General features: G+C 43.3%; 1 protein-coding gene across 1 annotated transcript; it reads left to right on the top strand.

Moving 5' to 3' along the window:
* Nucleotides 1–4,219: 4,219 nt before the first annotated feature.
* Nucleotides 4,220–20,423, top strand: LOC144806549 (uncharacterized). Its single transcript, XM_078672886.1, has 2 exons — nt 4,220–6,705; nt 19,074–20,423. The coding sequence occupies exons 1-2, from the start codon at nt 5,308–5,310 to the stop codon at nt 20,421–20,423; spliced, it is 2,748 nt and encodes a 915-aa protein (XP_078529012.1). The 5' UTR covers nt 4,220–5,307.
* Nucleotides 20,424–20,985: the final 562 nt, after the last annotated feature.

Genomic DNA, 20,985 nt, shown 5'->3' with positions numbered 1-20,985 from the left:
CGGCTTGGTGGCCTTCTGATCTTGGTATGGTCCCAGAACCCAAACAGGTCGTGAAGAACCTGGGGATCCGCCTCGATCAGGATCTGTCACTTAAACAACACGGCAACTTCGTTGCAGGCTCATGCTTTCATATCATTAGCATGTTGCGAAAAAATGTTGTCTTACTGCCAGACTCTTATAGGAAGACTCTAGTGCAAGCCCTTGTTTTGAGCCGTATTGATTACTGCAATGGCCTGCTTCTCTCTGTCAATGAGGGAGTGCTGGCTAGACTCCAGGTAGTCCAGAATACGGCGGCTCGCCTGGTTATGAATGCCCCTCCAAGAACAGCATCCAACCCTCTCTTAAACCAACTTCACTGGCTCTCCATACGACAAAGGGCAAAATTCAAAATATGCTGTATCATTCATAAGAGCATAAATGGACAAGGCCCTACCTATCTGAAACAGAAATTCACTCCCTACATCCCTTCCAGATTGCTTAGATCTAGTACAAGCCATCTACTGGTAGTGCCTCGTGCCAACAAAGCTAGGCACGGAGGTAAGGCGCTATCTGTAGTAGGACCCACATTGTGGAACCGACTTCCTTTGACTCTTAGACAGTGTACTGTACATCTCAAATTCAGAAAACTCCTCAAAACCTCACTGTTTAAAAATGGGATCTAACTCTAGCTCCACTCACTCTCCTGTGTCTGTAAACCGGCCCAAAAGCGCAGAGATACTCCAGATGGAGTCGATTCCAGCGCTATACAAACTCGCAAATAAATAAAAATAAACAGTAGATTTGTAGATTCATAGAGCGCTTCTTGTCACCCGTGAGGGTATCCAGGCACTTTGTTCCCTACTCCTCTGGTGGATGATGCTTGTCAAAGCAGCTTCAATCAATCAATCAGTAGATTTGTAGATTCATAGAGCGCTTCTTGTCACCCGTGAGGGTATCCAGGCGCTTCGTTCCCTTGCCCTGTGGTAGCTGATGGTGGTACCGGCGGCTTCTTTGAATCAATCAATAGGTAGATTTGTAGATTTATAGAGCGCTTCTTGTGACCCGTGAGGGTATCCAGGCGCTTTGTTCCCTTGTCCTCTAGTGGCTGTTGCTGGTCCCGGCAGCTTCTTTCAATCAATCAGTAGATTTGTAGATTGATAGAACACTTCATGTCACCAATCAGGGTATCTAGTCGCTTCGTTCCCTCATCATCTGGTGGCTGATGCCAGTCACGGCAGCTTCTATCAATCAATCAGCTGATTTGTAGATTTTTAGAGCTCCTCTTGTCACCCATGAGGGTATCCTGGCGCTTTGTTCACTTGTCCTCTGGTGGCTGATGCTGGTCCCGGCAGCTTCTTTCAATCAATCGGTAGATTTGTAGATTTATAGAGTGCTTCTTGTCACCCTTTAGGGTATCCAGGCGCTTCGTTCCCTTGTCATCTGGTGGCTGATGCCAGTCACGGCAGCTTCTTTCAATCAATCGGTTGATTTGTAGATTTTTAGAGCTCCTCTTGTCACCCGTGAGGGTATCCAGGCACTTTGTTCCCTTGTCCTCTGGTGGCTGATGCTGGTCCCGGCAGCTTCAATAAATCAATCTGTAGATTTGTAGAATTAAAGAGCGCTTCTTGTCACCCGTGAGGGTATTGAAAAATGAAGAACAGAACGACCAACCAAGGTCCAGCTCAAACAAGACACATGTACCATCAATAATCATAAGTTTGGTGCAAAACACTTCCCACACCTGTTTTCCCAAAGTGCAAATCGGATCAAATTGTTCATCGGAAGGTGGAAGGTGCACTCGTTGAAATCAAACACAAGTTCATTTAGTCTAATAAAATTTCTTTCTTTATTCTAGTAAAGTAGAACTGCACACAGCCAAAGCGTTTTGTTCCAAAAAGGAACTTCGTCAGGGCTGGCAATTATGTTTGAAAATCAATATGTAGACAAAAAAAAAACTTGTGAATTCCCGGTGGTAATAAACACCAGAAATGGCAAGACAGGCGGTAGCTAGCAACTATCACTCTTCGAGGGGATCAGCGATTCCCGGCATGATAACTGGAGAATCGCTGCAGTCCACGCAGAGAACCGAGAACTTCTCACATCCCCGGAGAAGCGTGCTGCATCTGGAAGATCATCACTTCTTTATTTCTTTGCACCTGAACTCTGCCGAATTTCCGGCGCTGCAACATTGCTTGTCGTGGAAGCGCAACTCTACCTAAGGTACATTGACGCAAAGTGTCGCATCATAAGAACTGAACTGAACTAAGCTAAATCTACCATCTTAAAGTAACAGTTTTGTGTATTTTTGTTGTTTATGGTCTTGTGGTAGATCTATATAAAGTATACTTATTTTTGATATAAAAACCTTGTGTGGTGTCCATCTGTAGTCTTGTCACTGAGTTACTGTATGTGGTCACAAATGCTTTACACACTGCCACTGAGATAGGCCTGTCTGCTTGTGCCAAGCTACCAAGGGGGTGAGCAGGGGTTATTTAGGAGTGTAATCCCCTTATCCTCCTGACGAGAGGTAAGGGTCCCTATGTGTCACAAGTACCTACCTCTGCCAACTATGTTATGTTATGTTAAAACAACTTATATAGCGATCAGCTGCCCCAGCAAAGGGGCGTCCCGGCGCTTCTAGCAGCTAACAAACAACTGACTACGATGGAACTCAGCAAAACAATGTCCAGGAAAACGTATTTTACTTTTCGTAGACAATCAGGAGATTTGGTCCAGGGCCTGGTGGCCAGATACGCTTTGATCTTGCCCTCGCCCTGGCCTCAGTACCAAAGATCTAGGCATCATGGTTGATACCTCCCTCTCCTTGGGCCCCCAAATAAATAGAACAGTCTCCACCTACTTCTGAATGATAAGAACCCTCAGAAAGATATGTCAATTTCTCTCCCCCTCAGCGTGGAAACAGGCAGTGGTGGCCCTTGTGTTGTCCAGATTGGATTACTGCAACACCCTTTATGTAGGGATCAATAAGGGTCTCCTACACCGACTCCAACTTGTGCAGAATGCTGCTGCCAGGCTGGTGATGGGCCTTCCTAAATTCCTCTCTGTTGCAGCTACCATCAAGAGCCTTCCTTGGCTTCCTCTGGGTCGGAGAATTGAGTTTAAAGCCCTGTGTTTGGTGCACAAGGCCTTTTATAATATGGGATCAGAAGGCATTAAAAAACTGTTTCGGAGATATGTCCCTGGTAAGCAGTTAAGATCTTCCAGCAAGAATTTGGTTACTGTGCCTAGATTCAGAAAATCTAGATGGGGGGGAGGTCCTTTTCGCTGGCTGCGGTCAACTTGTTGAACTCCCTTCCTCTTTCAATTTCGATTCTGGAAACTCATTCCTCATTCCGTAAGGCCTTGAAGACCTGGCTCTTTACCAATACGAATCTGTAACCCCTGATCATGATCCCTATCTGCAGCGCCTTGATACCCCTGGGCTAAGTTTACACTTTATAATTCCTATATTCATTCATTCATTCATTACATAATACTATCCTCCCTCTGTCCGTTCTTTCAGCATCTTTTATCTCTGGATCTGACTTCCATCTCTTTGCGTCCTCACATCCTGCCCTTTTCTGTCTTGTCTACTACAATCAAAAGACAGTACATGTGCGTGGACACACATGCACACAGGGCTTGCTTTAGGGTGGTGCGACCAGTGGAGCTGCACCTGGAGCTGACCTTGGGGGCACTGTGTTTAGAAGTAACTTATGTGTTTACAAGCATCTGCCGCAGAGTTTCCCATGCCGTACCCCTGTGGTAAAAGTGGAAGATAGCCTTTTTTCTCTTTTCTCTGTTTTGTGTTTTTCTTTTCTTGACCCTTTTTGGTTTCCTTTACTGTTGTGCTGTTAAATAAAATGTCCCTTCCTAGATCACTGGAAAAAGGATTAGATTAACAGTCTAGGTGGGCAGGGGAGTAAATAACATCTAATAATTCATTGAAAGAATTACAAATATCTCACTATGACGCCAGCCGTTGCCAGAGAAGTTGCAAATTGATAGTGTGGTCTGCTTCTGAGAATCTATGTTTCTTTCTTAAATATTCACTTCTTTTGCTCTCACATCCTTGATTTCCAGTGATTCCAAGGTCTCTGTTTCACCACTATCAGAAATGCAACTCAAACCGATTTCCAAACTTGTTTTTGTTAATACTTTCTTTGTGCAAAGTATAAGGTCACAAATATTTTTTCTTTGTGTTCATTTACAATTTTTGACTCCATTTCTACAGGTGACAGAAGCATGAACAGAAAAAAGAAGGTGTACATTTAGTGAAACACAATAAAAAGGATTATTTCAAGGAAAGTTAAAACATTCTCGAGCACTAGAGAAGAAACACATTCTATGTGCCAGGAATGGTGAGGATGTTGGAGCGGAAGAAACTGGTGAATGTGAAAGTTGTCAAATCCCTAAAGTAAAAGGACCATAAATGTTTACCAAGTGTCAGTAACTGAGATTAAGGAGAACATTGGCCACAACTGATACCCACACAGTGCACTTGAGAAAACTCAGAGGTTGTAAATTCTGTTTGATGGTTTATGAGAAATGCTTTGGAGACCGAAACCCTCCCCAACAGATCAGTATCCGTAGACATGTTGTGATGCGACAGAACCGTCAAAAAGACTAATATCCTTGGTTTACAAGTGCAAGCTTTTGTCTCCGTCTCCTGGAGACAAGAGGAAAGAAAAGATTGTTTAAAAGAAAGTCATTGTAAATGCTCTTTCTCAGATGTCGTTACAGCAAAGAGGCTGGATTATCATTTCCAATATAGGAAGATTTTCCCCCACCAACTTTGTCTCTTGGATTGATCCGAGTGGGTTCAAAGTGTCCTGTAACTCCAAAGTCGATCATGTACCTGTCTTAGCAACTGATCAAAAAAGCATATTCTGGCACAGAAAGTAGAAAAGGGGCCAGTGTTACACTATTGACAATTTATAAACCACCCTGGCATGCCCTAATCATCTGTCATTACTTGTATGAACAAACATAACTAACAGGCAAACACTAAAGCCCAAAGACCCAATCAGTGCTTTTAGAACTCCTAAATCAAATGTGATAAACTAGAAACACTAAATGAGACTAATTAAACTTGAGAGAATTCACCCGGGCATAACTTGGAGAAAATGAATCCACGAGGGGCCTCTTAATCAATACAAGGGGCTCCTCAGTGAAAGTTAATAAGACAAGTTAGGAAATGATCTCCAGGTAAAAACTATCATTAGTTAAATACATATGTTAAGAAGAGCATCTGAAATGTATTTTAGAAGTTAATGCTGAGTTGTAACATAAACACGTACACAATCAGAAATCAGATTCATTCTTAAAATGACTTGTATTCAGGAACAAACCCAACTTGGAGAAAAAAACAACTCGAATAAGAGCAATGCCTGTGAGGACTGCTGTAGTAATCAATCCCACCTCACTAAATATGAGAAAACTAGCACTGGACGAAAACCCTATCAGTGCTCTGAATGCCAGAAAGGCTTCAGTCACAAATCCAACCTTACGGTACATGGAAGAACCCACACTGGACAAAAACCTTATCAGTGCTCTGAATGCTGGAAAAGCTTCAGTCAGAAAGACACCCTTACTAAACATGAAATGACCCACACTGGGCATAAACCCTATCAGTGTTCTGAATGCCAAAAAGGTTTCTATCAAAAAGCAGGTTTAAATCTACATCAGAGAATCCATACTGGGCTCAAACGGTATCAGTGCTCTGAATGCTGCAAAAGCTTCAGTCAGAAATCCAGCCTTACTGTACATGAAAGAACCCACACTGGACAAAAACCATATCAGTGTTCCATGTGCCAAAAAAGCTTCAGTTTTAGTGGCAGTCTGATTCAACATCAGGTAACTCACACTGGACAAAAACCTTATCAGTGCTCTGAATGCTGTAAAAGCTTTAGTAACAAATACAATCTCACTTTACATGAAAGAACCCACACTGGACAAAAACCTTATCAATGCTCTGAATGCTGTAAAAGCTTCAGTCAGAAATCCAGCCTTACTGTACATAAAATGACCCACACTGGGTATAAACTGTATCAGTGCTCTGAATGCTGTAAAAGCCTCAGTAGTAAATCAGCTCTCTCTCAACATGAGAGAGCTCATACTGGACAAAAAACTTATCAGTGCTCTGAATGCTGGAAAAGCTTCAGTCAGAAAGACACCCTTACTAAACATGAAATGACCCACACTGGGCATAAACCCTATCAGTGTTCTGAATGCCAAAAAGGTTTCTATCAAAAATCAGGTTTAAATCTACATCAGAGAATCCATACTGGGCTTAAACCATATCAGTGTTCTGAATGCCAGAAAAGCTTCAGTCAGAAATCCAACCTAACTGTGCATGAAAGGACCCACACTGGGCATAAACCGTATCAGTGCTCTGAATGCACAAACACTTTCTATAAGAGATTGAGTTTAATTGAACATGAGAGAACCCACACTGGGCTCAAACCCTATCAGTGCTCTGAATGCCACAAAAGCTTCAGTCAGAAATCCAACCTAACTGTGCATGAAAGGACCCACACTGGGCATAAACCGTATCAGTGCTCTGAATGCGGGAAAGGATTCAGTTGGAAATCCAACCTTACTGTGCATGAAAGAACCCACACTGGGTATAAACCGTATCAGTGCTCTGAATGCCAAAAATGCTTCAGTCATAAAACAACTCTCACTAATCATGAGAGAACTCACACTGGGGAAAAACCCTTATTAGCTCTCTGAATGCTGGAAAACTTTCAGCCGGAAATCTGGTCTCACTCAACCTGTGAGAACTTACCTGGAAAAAAACCTTGTCATTGTTCTAAATGCCAGGGAAGTGTCTGCTGGAGATTCAGTTTCATTCAACAAGAGAGAACCCACAACGTGAAAGAAAATGATCTGTGCTCTCACTGTGACAAAAACTTCAGTTGTAAATGTAACCTTTCTACATAAGAGAGACAATGTGGGAGAATACAAGGTGCTCACTGTAACCCCTGAGAAGGAGCTTTCAGCATCGCAAAACCTTAACATGAAGCAGCCACAAAGACATCAATCCATTGATTGTCCAACAAACTCTACTGAGAAAAGCACACAGCGAGGGATGGAAATGCATGAATTAACCTCATTCCTTTGTTACTTGTTGTGGCCTCATTCCATTCAGCGTGTTTTGCTCCCTGCGTGTTAATAAGCGGTGGCTCTGACCCACAAAGTCCATTGGATCCTGAACTTTGAGGCCACGCCCCTAGGATCTGGAATCCAAGTAACCTCAAACTGTTTCCAGCTTTAATGAGCCTCCCCAGGGGGCTGCAGCAGGAGTCGCTTTGTCATAGGTCTTAATGGGACCAACATCTGTTCATGTCTGTGCCACGTCGGCTGATCATTGAGAAAAACCAAAGGTGATGGATGGACTGGTAGTTAATCTCTGCAACATCCCACCACATCATTCTCTAGTCTTTGTGTAACTACAGACATGGTCAGCCATATGCAAACCATTCTTGGCTCCATCCTAAATAGTCCTAATGACTTCTGTTCCAAAAGGACACCACCTCGTATTACAAAGATCCACACAAGAGGCCTCTTTCCATCTTTTTTTGTTTCAAATGGAACCTGCTATGCTCTTAACCATGCCTCAGGCCTGCCACGTTCCATGCTTTGGCTCTTATCAACATTGAACCATCTCCATAACTTGGAAGCTCCGAAGACTTCGCAGCTGTTGTAACTGCTTTAAGTTTCCCACATTTTGATGGCCGTGGATTCAGGTTCAACTTGATAACCCAACTCTACTCTGTGGAAATTTTGCACTTCAAGCCACTTCTGTGCAGCTCGTCACCTTCTAAAACTGATTCAGCCACAAACCTTGTTTCAAATTCCAGTGTTCATCATCATCAGAGACTAAACTTATCTTTGTCCTCTCGAGCATAGCTACCAAAGTCAGCTACAATTTTGTAGGTGACTTCCTGATTGATTCAGTGGATCTGCTTTTTTTTTACTCATTTACCTTTTTGTTTGGTTTTGACAGTTGTTTTTGCTAATTAATAATCCTTAAATCACAGCCGACCTTTGCTTCTGAATAATTATTAAATATTCTTTTTAATCTAAACTTGGTTTGAATCTTAAAGTTCCGTGTCTATTTTTAATAAACTGTATTGAAATTTGTGATTTCCACTGTTTTGCTTTACCTTCGAGTGTGCCTTAGGCCATACTCCTCAAGCCACGTTACCAAAAGCGAGCTAAGAACACTTTAGTAGAAGACACATTTACCTTTGCTGACCAAAGTTTGGGAAAAGTAAAGCAGGCTGACTCCAGGAAACACACTACCTAGCTGGAAAGGTTACTCTCTTAGGTGGCATCTGCACCAACTGTAGATGCAAAAATCAAGGATTATGAGGGAAGCTGTTGGGATCTGTGCCCCCAGAATTTGAGACTGCCTCTCAAACAGTTGAAAGAGTTAAAGATGCACCCGTCAGAGATTCATGTCTCAGCAACTAAGACTGCCCGCTCCTGTCATACAACACTCACACTGAATCACACTCCCTGTGCAATGTACAAACTTTTACATAAACAAGTTGTGTTGTGCTTTGTGAACAGGCTTTCACCCCCCTTTGTATGCAAATGAGTTTCTGTGATCTGACACCCCAGGCTCCCATCTCTTCTAGTGCAGATGATAATGTGATAACTAACGAGTTAACAAACAAGGGCTGTATTGAGAAATAATCGTCTTCCAAGTCACACAGTAGTTTGTAGTTTGTAGTTCTTTATTAGTCGTTTAAATGTACATCCCCCATCCCGTTCCAAGTTAGAGTATAGTTTGCGAAGCGCGGCTCTCTTGTGGCCCGCTCCCCAGATTAGGTCCATAAGAACAAAGTCCAATTTCCTGAAGAAGTGCAGAGGCAGGTAAACTAGAGGGATCGAGAAGCAGTATAAATGTATTAACAGCATTTTTGCAACTTCCACTCTACCCATGGGTCGATAGTTGCAGGGAGCCTCAAAACAACAGTGAGCTGCAAACCTTGGATATCACCTAAGTTGCCCTGTACACGTTCATTGTCGTGTGGGAAGTTCGTCGCTTAATACCTGAAGATGTTAGGGTGCCACCCTAGTGCTAATTGGGGCAGCACTTCCTGTTTTAAGTTGTTAGTTTGCGCATGGGATATAAGCTGGTTTGGTCAAATTTAGCCTTAGTCTATAAGTCCTACCAAAATCGTCTAGAACATCCATCACCTGTGGTAGATACGAATGCACGTTCCTGAGGTACACAAATGCATCATCAGCATACAGTGATATGTCCTCTCAATTTGGCTCACTCGGTATACCGACTGCTGGGTCCTGTGAACGAAACAGGGCAGCAAACAGATCCATGGCTAGGGCAAAAGTAATCGACAGCGGGAATCTTTGCTGCATGCTTCAAAAGAAACTGAGATCTCTGCCTGTCCGGATGCGGGCCAGCGTGTTGGTGTAGAGGAGATTTATCCAGTGTAATATTTCTGGGCCTAGTTCCATGCACATCAGCACTTTCGTTAAGTAAAACTACTCGAGGGTGTTGAAGGCCTTCTCTATATCTAGTGAGAGTGCTGTGTATGGAGACAATTCATGAAGATTCTTTTCCATCAGCCGGAGAGGCGCCATAGGTTAAGACATATTTTTCTCCCAGGTACGAAATCATTCTGGTCTTGGTGCCATTGTAGAGAGGCAGGGGAGCAACCTGTTTGCAAAGACCTTACTGCAAATCTTGTGGTCGGTGTACCGTGGCCAGTAGGACCGTAGCTCCAGGGGGTCCCTGTTGGGCTTAGGCAGTACCAATATCATAGCCTCCCATAGGGATCCCAGCAATGTGCCCTCTTGCCAGGCCTGTTGGTACATTTGGAGTAGCTTTGGAGAGAGGGTTGCTCTGTAGGTAAAGTAAAAGTCCACCAGGGACCCGTCCATCCCAGGAGTTTTGTTGCATGCGATCTAGTCAATCATGAAGCTAATTTCCTCAGTGGTTAGGGTTTTGTCTGGTGTATGTCCCTTAAGGGGGTTAAGTCTGGGGATTGTCAGTCTATTCTAATACTCATCTGATTGGGGCGCTTGCACTCCCAACACAGCATGGTATACAGACATCTGGTACTACAGGAAAGCCTGGTTTATATCTGCTTGTACATTCAATATCACTCCCACCGGGGATCTGCTGGCCTTTCTGGGGGTCTTTGAGGTCAACGACCTTAGTAGCCATTCTAGTATCTGATAGTGTAGTGTTCCTAGTCGGACCACCGCCTCTCTTTACTCCTTTCGGAGAGGGTTGATTGTGTTCTAGTTTCATGCAGCTACCCCAGATATATTTCCGTTGTTCATATTGTTTGTTGAAGAGAGAGGTTCTGGTCTTGCAAGGCATGTTTTACACAATGCGACATCTTGATGCACTGGCCTTATGTGAGACCCTTAAAGGTATCTCACTCTATCACTGTCGTAGAGGCAGTTCTTTCCTTCGCCTCAAAGATGGCGATATGTGTACCTTCCGTATCACAGAAGACTCTGTCCTGTAGGGCCGGGGCATACAGCCTCATAGTAGGTAGTGGTGCATGTTGTCTGCCCCATTGAATCATCATTTTGAGGTGGTTGTGGTCCGAAAGTGTGTGGCCTAGACATCCAGGTCACAAGACCAAGGAAGCCACAGAGGGATTGCATAGGAGCAAGCCGATTCTGGTGTGCAATTAGTGTACTGATGAGAACAACTAGTATTCTCGTGTACGAGGATTCATCTGTCACCAGATGTTGCATATCTGGGTAAGCATAAGCCAGTCCACAAACCATGGGTCATTCTGATTGCATTCTCAATTTGTGGTGGGGGAAGGATCTATCTAGGGAGGTGTCATGGGCAGAATTAAAGTCCCCACCCCATATACTCCGCGTTGCCAGGGCTTGTATCAAGGGCTTGGATGAAGCACACCTGTCTCAAACTCAACACAGACAAGATGGAAGTCCTCATTTTTGGGAACAACACCTCACCATGGAATGACTAATGGTGTCCCATGGAGCACGGCATACCCCCCGCATCAACATACCATGCCCGCAACCTCTGCATCATTCTGGATTGCAAGCTATCCATGAAGAAACAAGTCAATGCAGTCTCATCCACCTGCTCCCACACCCTTTGAAGGCTCCACAAGATCTTCAGGTGGCTCCCGGCAAACACCAGAAGGACCATTATGCAAGCTCTCATCACTAGCAGACTGGACACTGGAAACAATCTGCGTAAGAGTCACTACACGCCTCCCGACGAGACTCCAGACGATACAGATCTCAGTGGCAAGACTCATACTCAACCTCACAAAAGGACCCACGTCACACCCCATCTCAAGAAACTACACTGGCTCCTGATTCAGAAGAGATGGCAGTTCAAGATGATGAGTCATGCCTACATGGCCTTGCACAACGAAGGACCAGCATACATCCGCAAACGTCTGACCTTCCACCAACTGACCAGACACCTTCTATCAGCTTCCCTCTCCCTTGCAGACACCCCACAGATCTGCTGAGCCAACAGCAGAGGACGCCATTGGAACCGCTGCAGCACAGCGCTTACCCAGCACAAGATCCTCGCATCTACCATGGATGGCAACCTTGATGACAACACCGACACTGGCTTTGTAGGGCGTTAGTTCTATCGAAGTTCAAGCCATCATGTAACCCCGTTTCTCAGCCTCCCTTCTGCACATCAAGAGCACCTTTGCTTTCCTTCACTATGTTCAGTCTAAGGCTGTCAACGCAGGGTCCTAGTGGTGTTTCTGGGGTCATATCACCTTGTCCTCTGTCATCAGGGCAAGAGCAGGGCCCGTTCACAGTTCTACTGGAATGTTCTCCAAGGCGAGGGCCAGCTCTCAGTGTAGCAAGGCTCCCCCCTGAAGTGTGGGTGATGGTGTGGGGCTGCTGCAAGATTCCAGTTCCACCATGACCCTGGCTTGTTTGCCTGCTGCTTGCCCATTTGTAGGCTTGCTATAGCACTTGGCGCCCTGCAGTTTCCCCGGTCCACCGCCAGTCATTACCGGACTGTTTGACGTGGAGGGAGACTCCAAGGGACAGCCTACTCTTTCTGGGTGCTTCACTTCCTGCTAGAGTCATTCACAGCCGCCATCTTGGCTAGGTCAGCGGTCTAGTGTCTCCGCTACTAACCAGGCAGGGCACCATAAAGCCAGCAAATGCCGCAAACGCGGAGCGGACGTGCCGTGGGCGCGCCGAAGGCGCACCAAAGGCAAGCACATCTGCGCCCATCTGCGCCTTGACCGGGCCCAGGGCCTGTCCCCCTGGCTATTTAAAAACAACTCCAAGTATAAAAGCACTATCTTACACTAGTCTTCAGCTTATGGATCTAAACAACACTAATTACAATCATTATTGCTCCCCTTTCAGCGAGGATGCACTATTTAATAAGCCACTCTCCATATGCCCAAATTGTATGTTTAATATAGCGCCAACTAGGTCAGTCCTCCTTCCTAGCGCACATATCCCCTCCCTAAACCGAACTTGATGTATTTTGCACTTATAAATGCTCACTCCCTCCCCAAGCATAATCTTGATATACATGAACTTCTGACCAATCAGAATTTGGATTTATTATTCTTGACTGAGACGTGGGGTGACTCCTCCTCTGGTCCTGACTTCTGCGCAGCCACCCCTGAAGGTTACTGCGTATTTAGACAGGACAGAACTTTAAACAAGCATTTGCAATGCAATCAGTCTCACATTTGATGAGTAGAACTATTGGTATTGTAAATGACAATATCTTTTACCCATATGTTTTGGTTTGGAGTGGAGTGAAAAATTAGAAAAAAAGACAACAAGAAACACTTAAAATGCTTCCTTAACAGGACCTCAGACCCACTTTTAGCATGCACACATCTGGGAGAAATTACGTGCACAGAAAAAGCAACGCATAAGGTACACAGCAACAGACACGTTCGTTCCTAAGCACCTCACCATTTCCCTCTCACCGCTACTAAAAAGATATTGTAATTGGATTTATATAGCGCTTACTACCCCTTACGAGGTGTTGAAGCAAAATACGGCGCGTAGTATGTGACTCCGGAACCCAATAAGGGTCTCCTACACCGACTCCAACTTGTGCAGAATGCTGCTGCCAGGCTGGTGATGGGCCTTCCTAAATTCCACTCTGTTGCGGCTACCATCAAGAGCCTTCCTTGGCTTCCTTTGGGTCGGAGAATTGAGTTTAAAGCCCTGTGTTTGGTGCACAAGGTCTTTTACAATATGTGATCAGAAGGCATTAAAAAACTGTTTCGGAGATATGTCCCTGGTAAGCAGTTAAGATCTTCCAGCAATAATTTGGTGACTGTGCCTAGATTCAGGAAATCTAGATGGGGGGGAGGGCCTTTTCGCTGGCTGTGGACAATTTTTTGAACTCCCTTCCTCTTTCAATTTCGATTCTGGAAACTCATTCCTCATTCCGTAAGGCCTTGAAGACCTGGCGCTTTAATAATAATAATAATAATAATAATCTTTATTCGGTTTTTACAATTCGAAAAGCCATAAAAGATAACAAATTAATTTAAAAAACATTAAATTTAAAAGGTGAATTATACATTTGATTTCTTAGCTCGGACACATTATTTGTAAGGCAGTTTAGAAAAAATAGCAGAAGATGGAAAGTTGCAGTTTTACAGATTGTTTCTGTGTCTCATGATGCATTTTAAAAAATTTAATACATGATATACCGTACATTCTGAGTCCAAAAATTGAAGTGATAACATCGCTGGGCGGCATTGTCTATGGCCCCATTTTTTTAATAGGGGAAAAAGCCAAGTTTTTCGGTGCGATTGATAGAACTTACAAAAAAGTACTGTATGAATGGTGGACTGTTGGGAATGTTCGTCACAAGGACACAGTGCCATATCGGTACTCCAATTGTTCTTTTCGGGGAAGGTCACCAGTCTGAAAAATGAATTCAACCTGAACCTTGTTAGGAGCATCTTCTCGTAGGTGGAAATCCCTAAGGTAAGATATAGCTGAATTTTCATGGTCTGCTGAATAATAATTGCATGCATGACAGATTTTTTTGTAGTCAGCGTTGCTAGTCTCAGGGAATCCAAGTGACTCAATGCTACCTGTTTTAGATCTTTTTTAGAGATTTCTTTCATTAGTTCTGGATTATAATAGTATTTTTCAAATCCCAGATCTTGTAGAAAATTTCTGATGTAAGAAATCCAAGGAATTTTTTTAGCATGGTCCAACTCCATGATGTCTTGTATAATGTTTTTTGTCAGGTTATTTTCAACAGATAACCAAACTCTTCTCCAAAGCATTAGAGGTTGGATTTTTATCAGGTCTTCGATAAATGGGATTCCCAATTCTATATGCGAGGCATAGATGGAAGTGCCTCGTGGTGTTGACAGAAGGAATCTCGTGAAGATGTTTTCCTCTTTTTGGATTGGGACAGTATTTGTATGACCCCAGATCCCGGCACCATATAATGCTGTGGATTGGCACTTCGCCGCATATATTTGCAACAGTTCCACTGGGGGTTTTTTCCCTAGTTTGTTGGAAAATTTCATTAGGGCCATGTTCGCTCTTTTAAAAAGGTGCCTCCTAGCTTCTACCGCCGGCTTCCAATTTTGGGCATCATCAATCATGATACCCAAGTAGGGGTATTGCGAGGTTCTCTCAATTTTTTGGTCTTTTAAAAAGATGGATTTTGCGGGTTTTTTTGAGCCACCGACTACCATAGAGAAGGTTTTTTTAACATTAATATGCAGATCCAGAGCTGCCATGAAGTCTGCATATTTAGTTAAAGATTTCTGTAGTTCAATTGGAGTTCGGGCTAAAATGACAGCGTCGTCCGCATAGAGCAGGGCGGGGATTAGGCGATCTTTTACTTTTGGGAGGTCTCTTCCCCCCTTCAACATACACTCTTCCAAACCGTTGGTGTATAAAGAAAAAAGAAAGGGGGCAAGGACGCAGCCTTGCCTCACTCCCCGCTCTACCCTGAATGGTGCTGTCAGTTCTCCTCCTGTCCCGAACCTCACTCTCGCTGTGGCCCCGCTGTAGAGTTCTCTTAAGAAGTCAAGGAGAGGAGGGTCTACTCCCATCTTGCTTAGTAATGACCAGAGCTTGGTATGTGAGACACAGTCAAATGCGGAGGAGAGATCCACGTATGTCATAAATATAGAACCTGATTTTGCCAATGTGTACTTAGAAATGAGCAAAGAGAGGTTTAAAGCTTGCTCGATGGTTCCAAAGCCCTCCCTGAAGCCGAACTGTAGGTCTGAGAGGATGTTTTCGTCAGCCACCCACTGTTGCAGCTTGCCAAGAAGGACTCTGCCAACTACTTTGCCCAGAGAGTCAAGAAGGGAGATTGGGCGGTAGCACTTGACATCTTGCCTATCCCCCTTCTTGAAAATAGGGACCATTATTGACGAAGACCATGAGTCCAGCAGTCCAAGTTCCATGGTTGCGAAACAGACCCTCGTGATTATTGGAATCCACAAGTCGGGAAGAAATTTAAATAGGTCGACGGGGACCCCGTCAGGGCCAGGGGCTTTTCCGGGTCTACTTAAGGATAACGCTTCTTCGAAATCTTGTAAGTCAACTTCCAGATGAATAGGGAAGGTGACTGGGTTGCAGCTAGACTGATGCAAACCTCTGTTAGATGTAGTTTGGAAGATTTTCGAAAAATGGCTCGTCCATGTAGCCTCGTCTATGGCCACATCTATTTTTGGTCCAGTTGAGTTAGATAGAAAAGGCGATTTGACTATTTTCCAGAAAGCCTGGGAGTTCTTCGAGAGTGCACTCTCGTGTAAGGCCTTCCACAAGGATGTTTTTAGGTCCTTTTTCCTCGTCTTTCTAATGGTAGAGTATTCTCTTCTGAGATTTTGGATCTTTGTTGCATCTCTGTTGGGTTCCCTAAGAGCTTTCCTCAGATTTGACTGCGCTTTCGTGCAGTCTCGACTAAACCAGCCTGTGGTCTTTCTATTGTTTTGTTTGAGAGTTCTGGTTAATAGGCTTTTGACAAGTTCTATAATGGCGTTGAAGTTTTCCAGTATTTGCTTAGCCTCTGCTTGAGGATCAAGACAGATCAAAATGTTTTTGTAAGCAAGAGTAACTAGTTTCTTCGTTAGAATATTGGGATCCACTTTCTCCCATTTGATTGTAAAGCCGTTAGTCTTGTTCAGCACGAGCCTATTCTGAGATAGGGTGTTGGCTATGGTTACCATCGGAGAGATCGAGAGATGTATTTGGAAGTTTAGACTTAGCGCTGAGTGATCGCTGAGGCAATTTTCTAAGATTTTAAATGGTCCCAGTTGCGATTTTAGAACTTCTGTAGCTAATATATAATCCACTGTTGTTTCGTAGCCCCTTCCTCTATAGGTAGGCTCTAGCTTGTCAGTTGATTGTAGTGTGGGATTCAGAATTTGCAGGTCCAGGTCTGCGATTACTTTGTTCATGGCGGATCCTGCTTCTGAATGGATAAAGTGCATTAAAGGACTGTCAGACTCGTCTACTATTCCACAGGTATCGATAATGGGGCAGGGGTGCAAATTGAAGTCACCGCCCCAGATTATGTGAGCGGTATCCCCTTTCTGTTTATAGTGAATGTGTTCCGTTATTTTGTATTGAATTTGGTCGAGAACATTCACAAAATTTTCTAGATCCAGGTTGTTGTATATATTTACTGCTGTAACACGGATTTTTTTCCCTACGGAGAAAGTAAGAATTTGAAAATTCGGAAGGAGGTCTGTCTTGATGATCTTTAAATCTACAATAGTGTTTGCCATGTAAATTACCAGACCCCCCTTCGGTCTGCCTGAAGTGCTAGGAAGGGCAGGAGAAGTGAAGGTTCTGTATCCCAGTAGGTGGAGCGCTGCCGTTGACCATGTTTCCTGGAGAAAAATGAATTGAAAGCCCTTCAGAAAAACCGCTGCCGAACCGTCTTCGATCTTATTACGGAGACCGGCAACGTTCCAGAAAACCATGGGAAACTGAGTGGGTCCGCGATCATATACATCCTTATGCGGTATGGATGGGATGGGCATTGACTTTACAAATACGAATCTGTAAACCCTGTATCTATGGACACCCCTGATCATGATCCCGATCCGCAGCGCTTTGATGCCCCTGGGCTAAGTTCGATCCTTCTGTCTGTTCTATCGGCATCTTTCATCTCTGGATCTGACTTTCATCTCTTTACGTCCTCCCATCCTGCCCTTTTCTGTCTTGTCTACTACAAGCAAAAGACACAGTACATGTGTGTGGACACACATGCACACAGGGCTTGCTTTAGAGTGGTGCGACCGGTGGAGCCACACCTGGTGCTGACCTTGGGGCACTGTGTTTAGAAGTAACTTATATGTTTACAAGCATCTGCCGCAGAGTTTCCTGTGTTGGACCCCTGTGGTGAAAGTGGAAGATAGCCTTTTTTCTCTTTCCTTTGTTTTGTGTTTTTCTTTTCTTGACCCTTTTTGGTTTCCTTTACTGTTGTGCCGTTAAATAAAATGTCCCTACCTAGATCACTGGAAAAAGGATTAGATTAACAGTCTAGGTGGGCAGGGGACTAAATAACATCTAATAATTCATAGAAAGAATTACAAATATCTCACTATGACGCCAGCCGTTGCCACAGAACTTGCAAATTGATAGTGGTGGCTGCTTCTGAGAATCTGTGTTTCTTTCTTAAATATTCACTTCTTTTGCTCTCACATCCTTGATTTCCAGTGATTCCAATGTCTCTGTTTCACCACTATCAGAAATGCAACTCAAACTGATTTCCAAACTTGTTTTTGTTAATACTTTCTTTGTGCAAAGTATAAGGTTACAAATATTTCTTCTTTGTGTTCATTTACAATTTTTGACTCCATTTCTACAGGTGACAGAAGCATGAACAGAAAAAATAAGGTGTAAATTTAGTGAAACACAATGAAAAGGATTATTTCAAGGAAAGTTAAAACATTCTCGAGCTCTTGAGAAGAAACACATTCTATGTGCCAGGAATGTTGAGGATGTTGGAGCGGAAGAAGCTGGTGAATGTGAAAGTTGTCAAATCCCTAAAGTAAAAGGACCATAAATGTTTACCAAGTGTCAGTAACTGAGATTAAGGAGTACAATTTCCACAACTGATCCCCACGCAGTGCACTTGAGAAAACTCAGAGGATGTAAATTCTGTTTGATGGTTTATGAGAAATGCTTTGGAGACCGAAACCCTCCCCAACAGATCAGTTTCCGTAGACGTGTTGTGATGTGACAGAACCGCCAAAAAGACTAATATCCTCGGTTTACAAGTGCAAGCTTTTGTCCCGTCTCCTGGAGATAAGAGGAAAGAAAAGATTGTTTAAAAGAAAGTCATTGTAAATACGCTTTCTCAGATGTCATTACAGCAAAGAGGCTGGATTATCATTTCCAATATAGGAAGATTTTCCTCCACAAACTCTGTCTCTTGGGTTGATCCGAGTGGTTTCAAAGTGTCCTGTACCTCCAAAGTGGATCATGTACCTGTCTTAGCCACTGAGCAAAAAAGTATGTACTGGCACAGAAAGTAGAAAAGGGGCCAGTGTTACGCTATTGATAATTCATAAACCACCCTGGCATGCCCTAATCATCTGTCATTACTTGTATGAACAAACATACCTTACAGGCAAACACTAAAGCCCAAATACCTTATCAGTGCTTTTAAAACTTCTAAATCAAATGTGATGAAGTAGGATCACTAAATGAGACTAATTAAACAAGAGAAACTTCACCCGGGCATAACTTGGAGAAAATGAATCCATGAGAGGCCTCGTAATCAATACAAGGGGCTCCTCAGTGAAAGTTAATAAGACAAGTTAGATCGGTGCCTTTAAAGGTAGGAAAATGATCTCCAGGTAAAAACTATCATTAGTTAAACACATATGTTAAGAAGAGCATCTGAAATGTATTTTAGAAGTTAATGCTGCGTTGTAACATAAACAAGTACACACTCAGAAATCAGATTCAGTCTTAAGATGGCATGTATCCAGGAACAAACCCAACTTGGAGAAACAAACAACTCGAATAAGAGCAATGACTGTGAGAATAGCTTTAGTCATCAATCCCACCTCACTAAACATGAGAAAACTAGCACTGGACGAAAACCCTATCAGTGTCCAGAATGCAGGAAAGGCTTCAATCACAAATCCAGCCTTACTGTACATGAAAGAACCCACACTGGGCTTAAACCGTATCAGTGCTCTGAATGCTGTAAAAGCTTCAGTAGCAAATCCTATCTCACTTTACATGAAAGAACCCACACTGGACAAAAACCTTATCAGTGCTCTGAATGTTGTAAAAGCTTCAGTCAGAAATCCAGCCTTACTAAACATGAAAGAACCCACACTGGACAAAAACCATATCAGTGCTCCATGTGCCAAAGAAGCTTCAGTTTTAGTAGCAGTCTGATTCAACATCAGGTAACTCACACTGGACAAAAACCTTATCAGTGCTCTGAATGCTTTAAAAGCTTTAGTAACAAATCCAGTCTCACTTTACATGAAAGAACCCACACTGGACAAAAACCTTATCAATGCTCTGAATGCTGTAAAAGCTTCAGTCAGAAATCCAGCCTTACTGTACATAAAATGACTCACACTGGGTATAAACTGTATCAGTGCTCTGAATGCTGTAAAAACTTCAGTAGTAAATCAGCTCTCTCTCAACACGAGAGAGCTCATACTGGACAAAAAAAGTATCAGTGCTCTGAATGCTGGAAAAGCTTCAGTCAGAAAGACACCCTTACTAAACATGAAAGGACGCACACTGGACATAAACCGTATCAGTGCTCTGAATGCCAAAAAGGTTTCTATCAAAAATCCGGTTTAAATCTACATCAGAGAATCCATACTGGGCTTAAACCGTATCAGTGCTCTGAAAGCCAGAAAAGCTTCAGACTGAAAAAGACTCTCACTCACCATGAGAGAACTCACACGGGGCACAAACCTTATCAGTGCTCTGAATGCTCGAAAAGCTTCAGTCAGAAATCCAACCTTACTGTCCATCAAAGGACCCACACTGGGCATAAACCGTATCAGTGCTCTGAATGCACAAAAACATTCTATAAGAGATTGAGTTTAATTGAACATGAGAGAACCCACACTGGGCTCAAACCCTATCAGTGCTCTGAATGCCACAAAAGCTTCAGATTGAAAATAAATCTCACTAGACAAGAAAGAACCCACACTGGACAAAAACCGTATCAGTGCTCTGAATGCCGGAAAGGATTCAGTTGGAAATCCAACCTTACTGTGCATGAAAGAACCCACACTGGGTATAAACCGTATCAGTGTTCTGAATGCCAGAAAAGCTTCAGTTATAAAATAACACTCACTAGACATGAGAGAACTCACGCTAGGGATAAACCTTATAAGCTCTCTGAATGCTGGAAAAGTTTCAGCCGGAAATCTGGTCTCACTCAACCTGTGACAACTTACCTGGAAGAAACCTTGTCATTTTTCTAAATGCCAGAGAAGCGACAACGTGAAAGAAAATGATCTGTGCTCTCAATGTGACAAAAACTTCAGTTGTAAATGTAACATTTCTACGTAAGAGAGGCAATGTGGGGAGAATAAAAGGTGCTCACAGTCAACCCCGAGGAGGAGCTTTCAGCATCGCTAAACATTTACATGACGCAGCCCCAAAGACATCACTCCATTGATTGTCCAACAAACTGTACTGAGAAAAGCACACAGCGAGGGATGGAAATGCTTGAATTAACCTCATTCCTTTGTTACTATTTGTGGCCTCATTCCATTCAGCGTGTTTTGCTCCCTGAGTGTTAATAAGCTATGGCTCCAACACACAAAGTCCATTAAATCCTGAACTTTGAGGCCACGCTGTTATATTCAGGAATGCATGTAACCTCAAATTGTTTCCAGCCTTAGTGAGCCTCACCAGGGGGCTGCAGCAGGCGTTTGTTTATTGTTTAGTGTCCGTCTTTTCATTTTTGTATATTATATATTTTCATATATGGTGTTTTTGCGTGAGGTGATTATTATTGTCCTCATTTCAAGTATGTTATGC

This window comes from Lissotriton helveticus (assembly GCF_964261635.1).
Source record: "Lissotriton helveticus chromosome 1_1 unlocalized genomic scaffold, aLisHel1.1 SUPER_1_unloc_84, whole genome shotgun sequence".
Classification (NCBI taxonomy): domain Eukaryota; kingdom Metazoa; phylum Chordata; class Amphibia; order Caudata; family Salamandridae; genus Lissotriton; species Lissotriton helveticus.
This window is presented reverse-complemented; position numbering and strand designations above follow the sequence as displayed.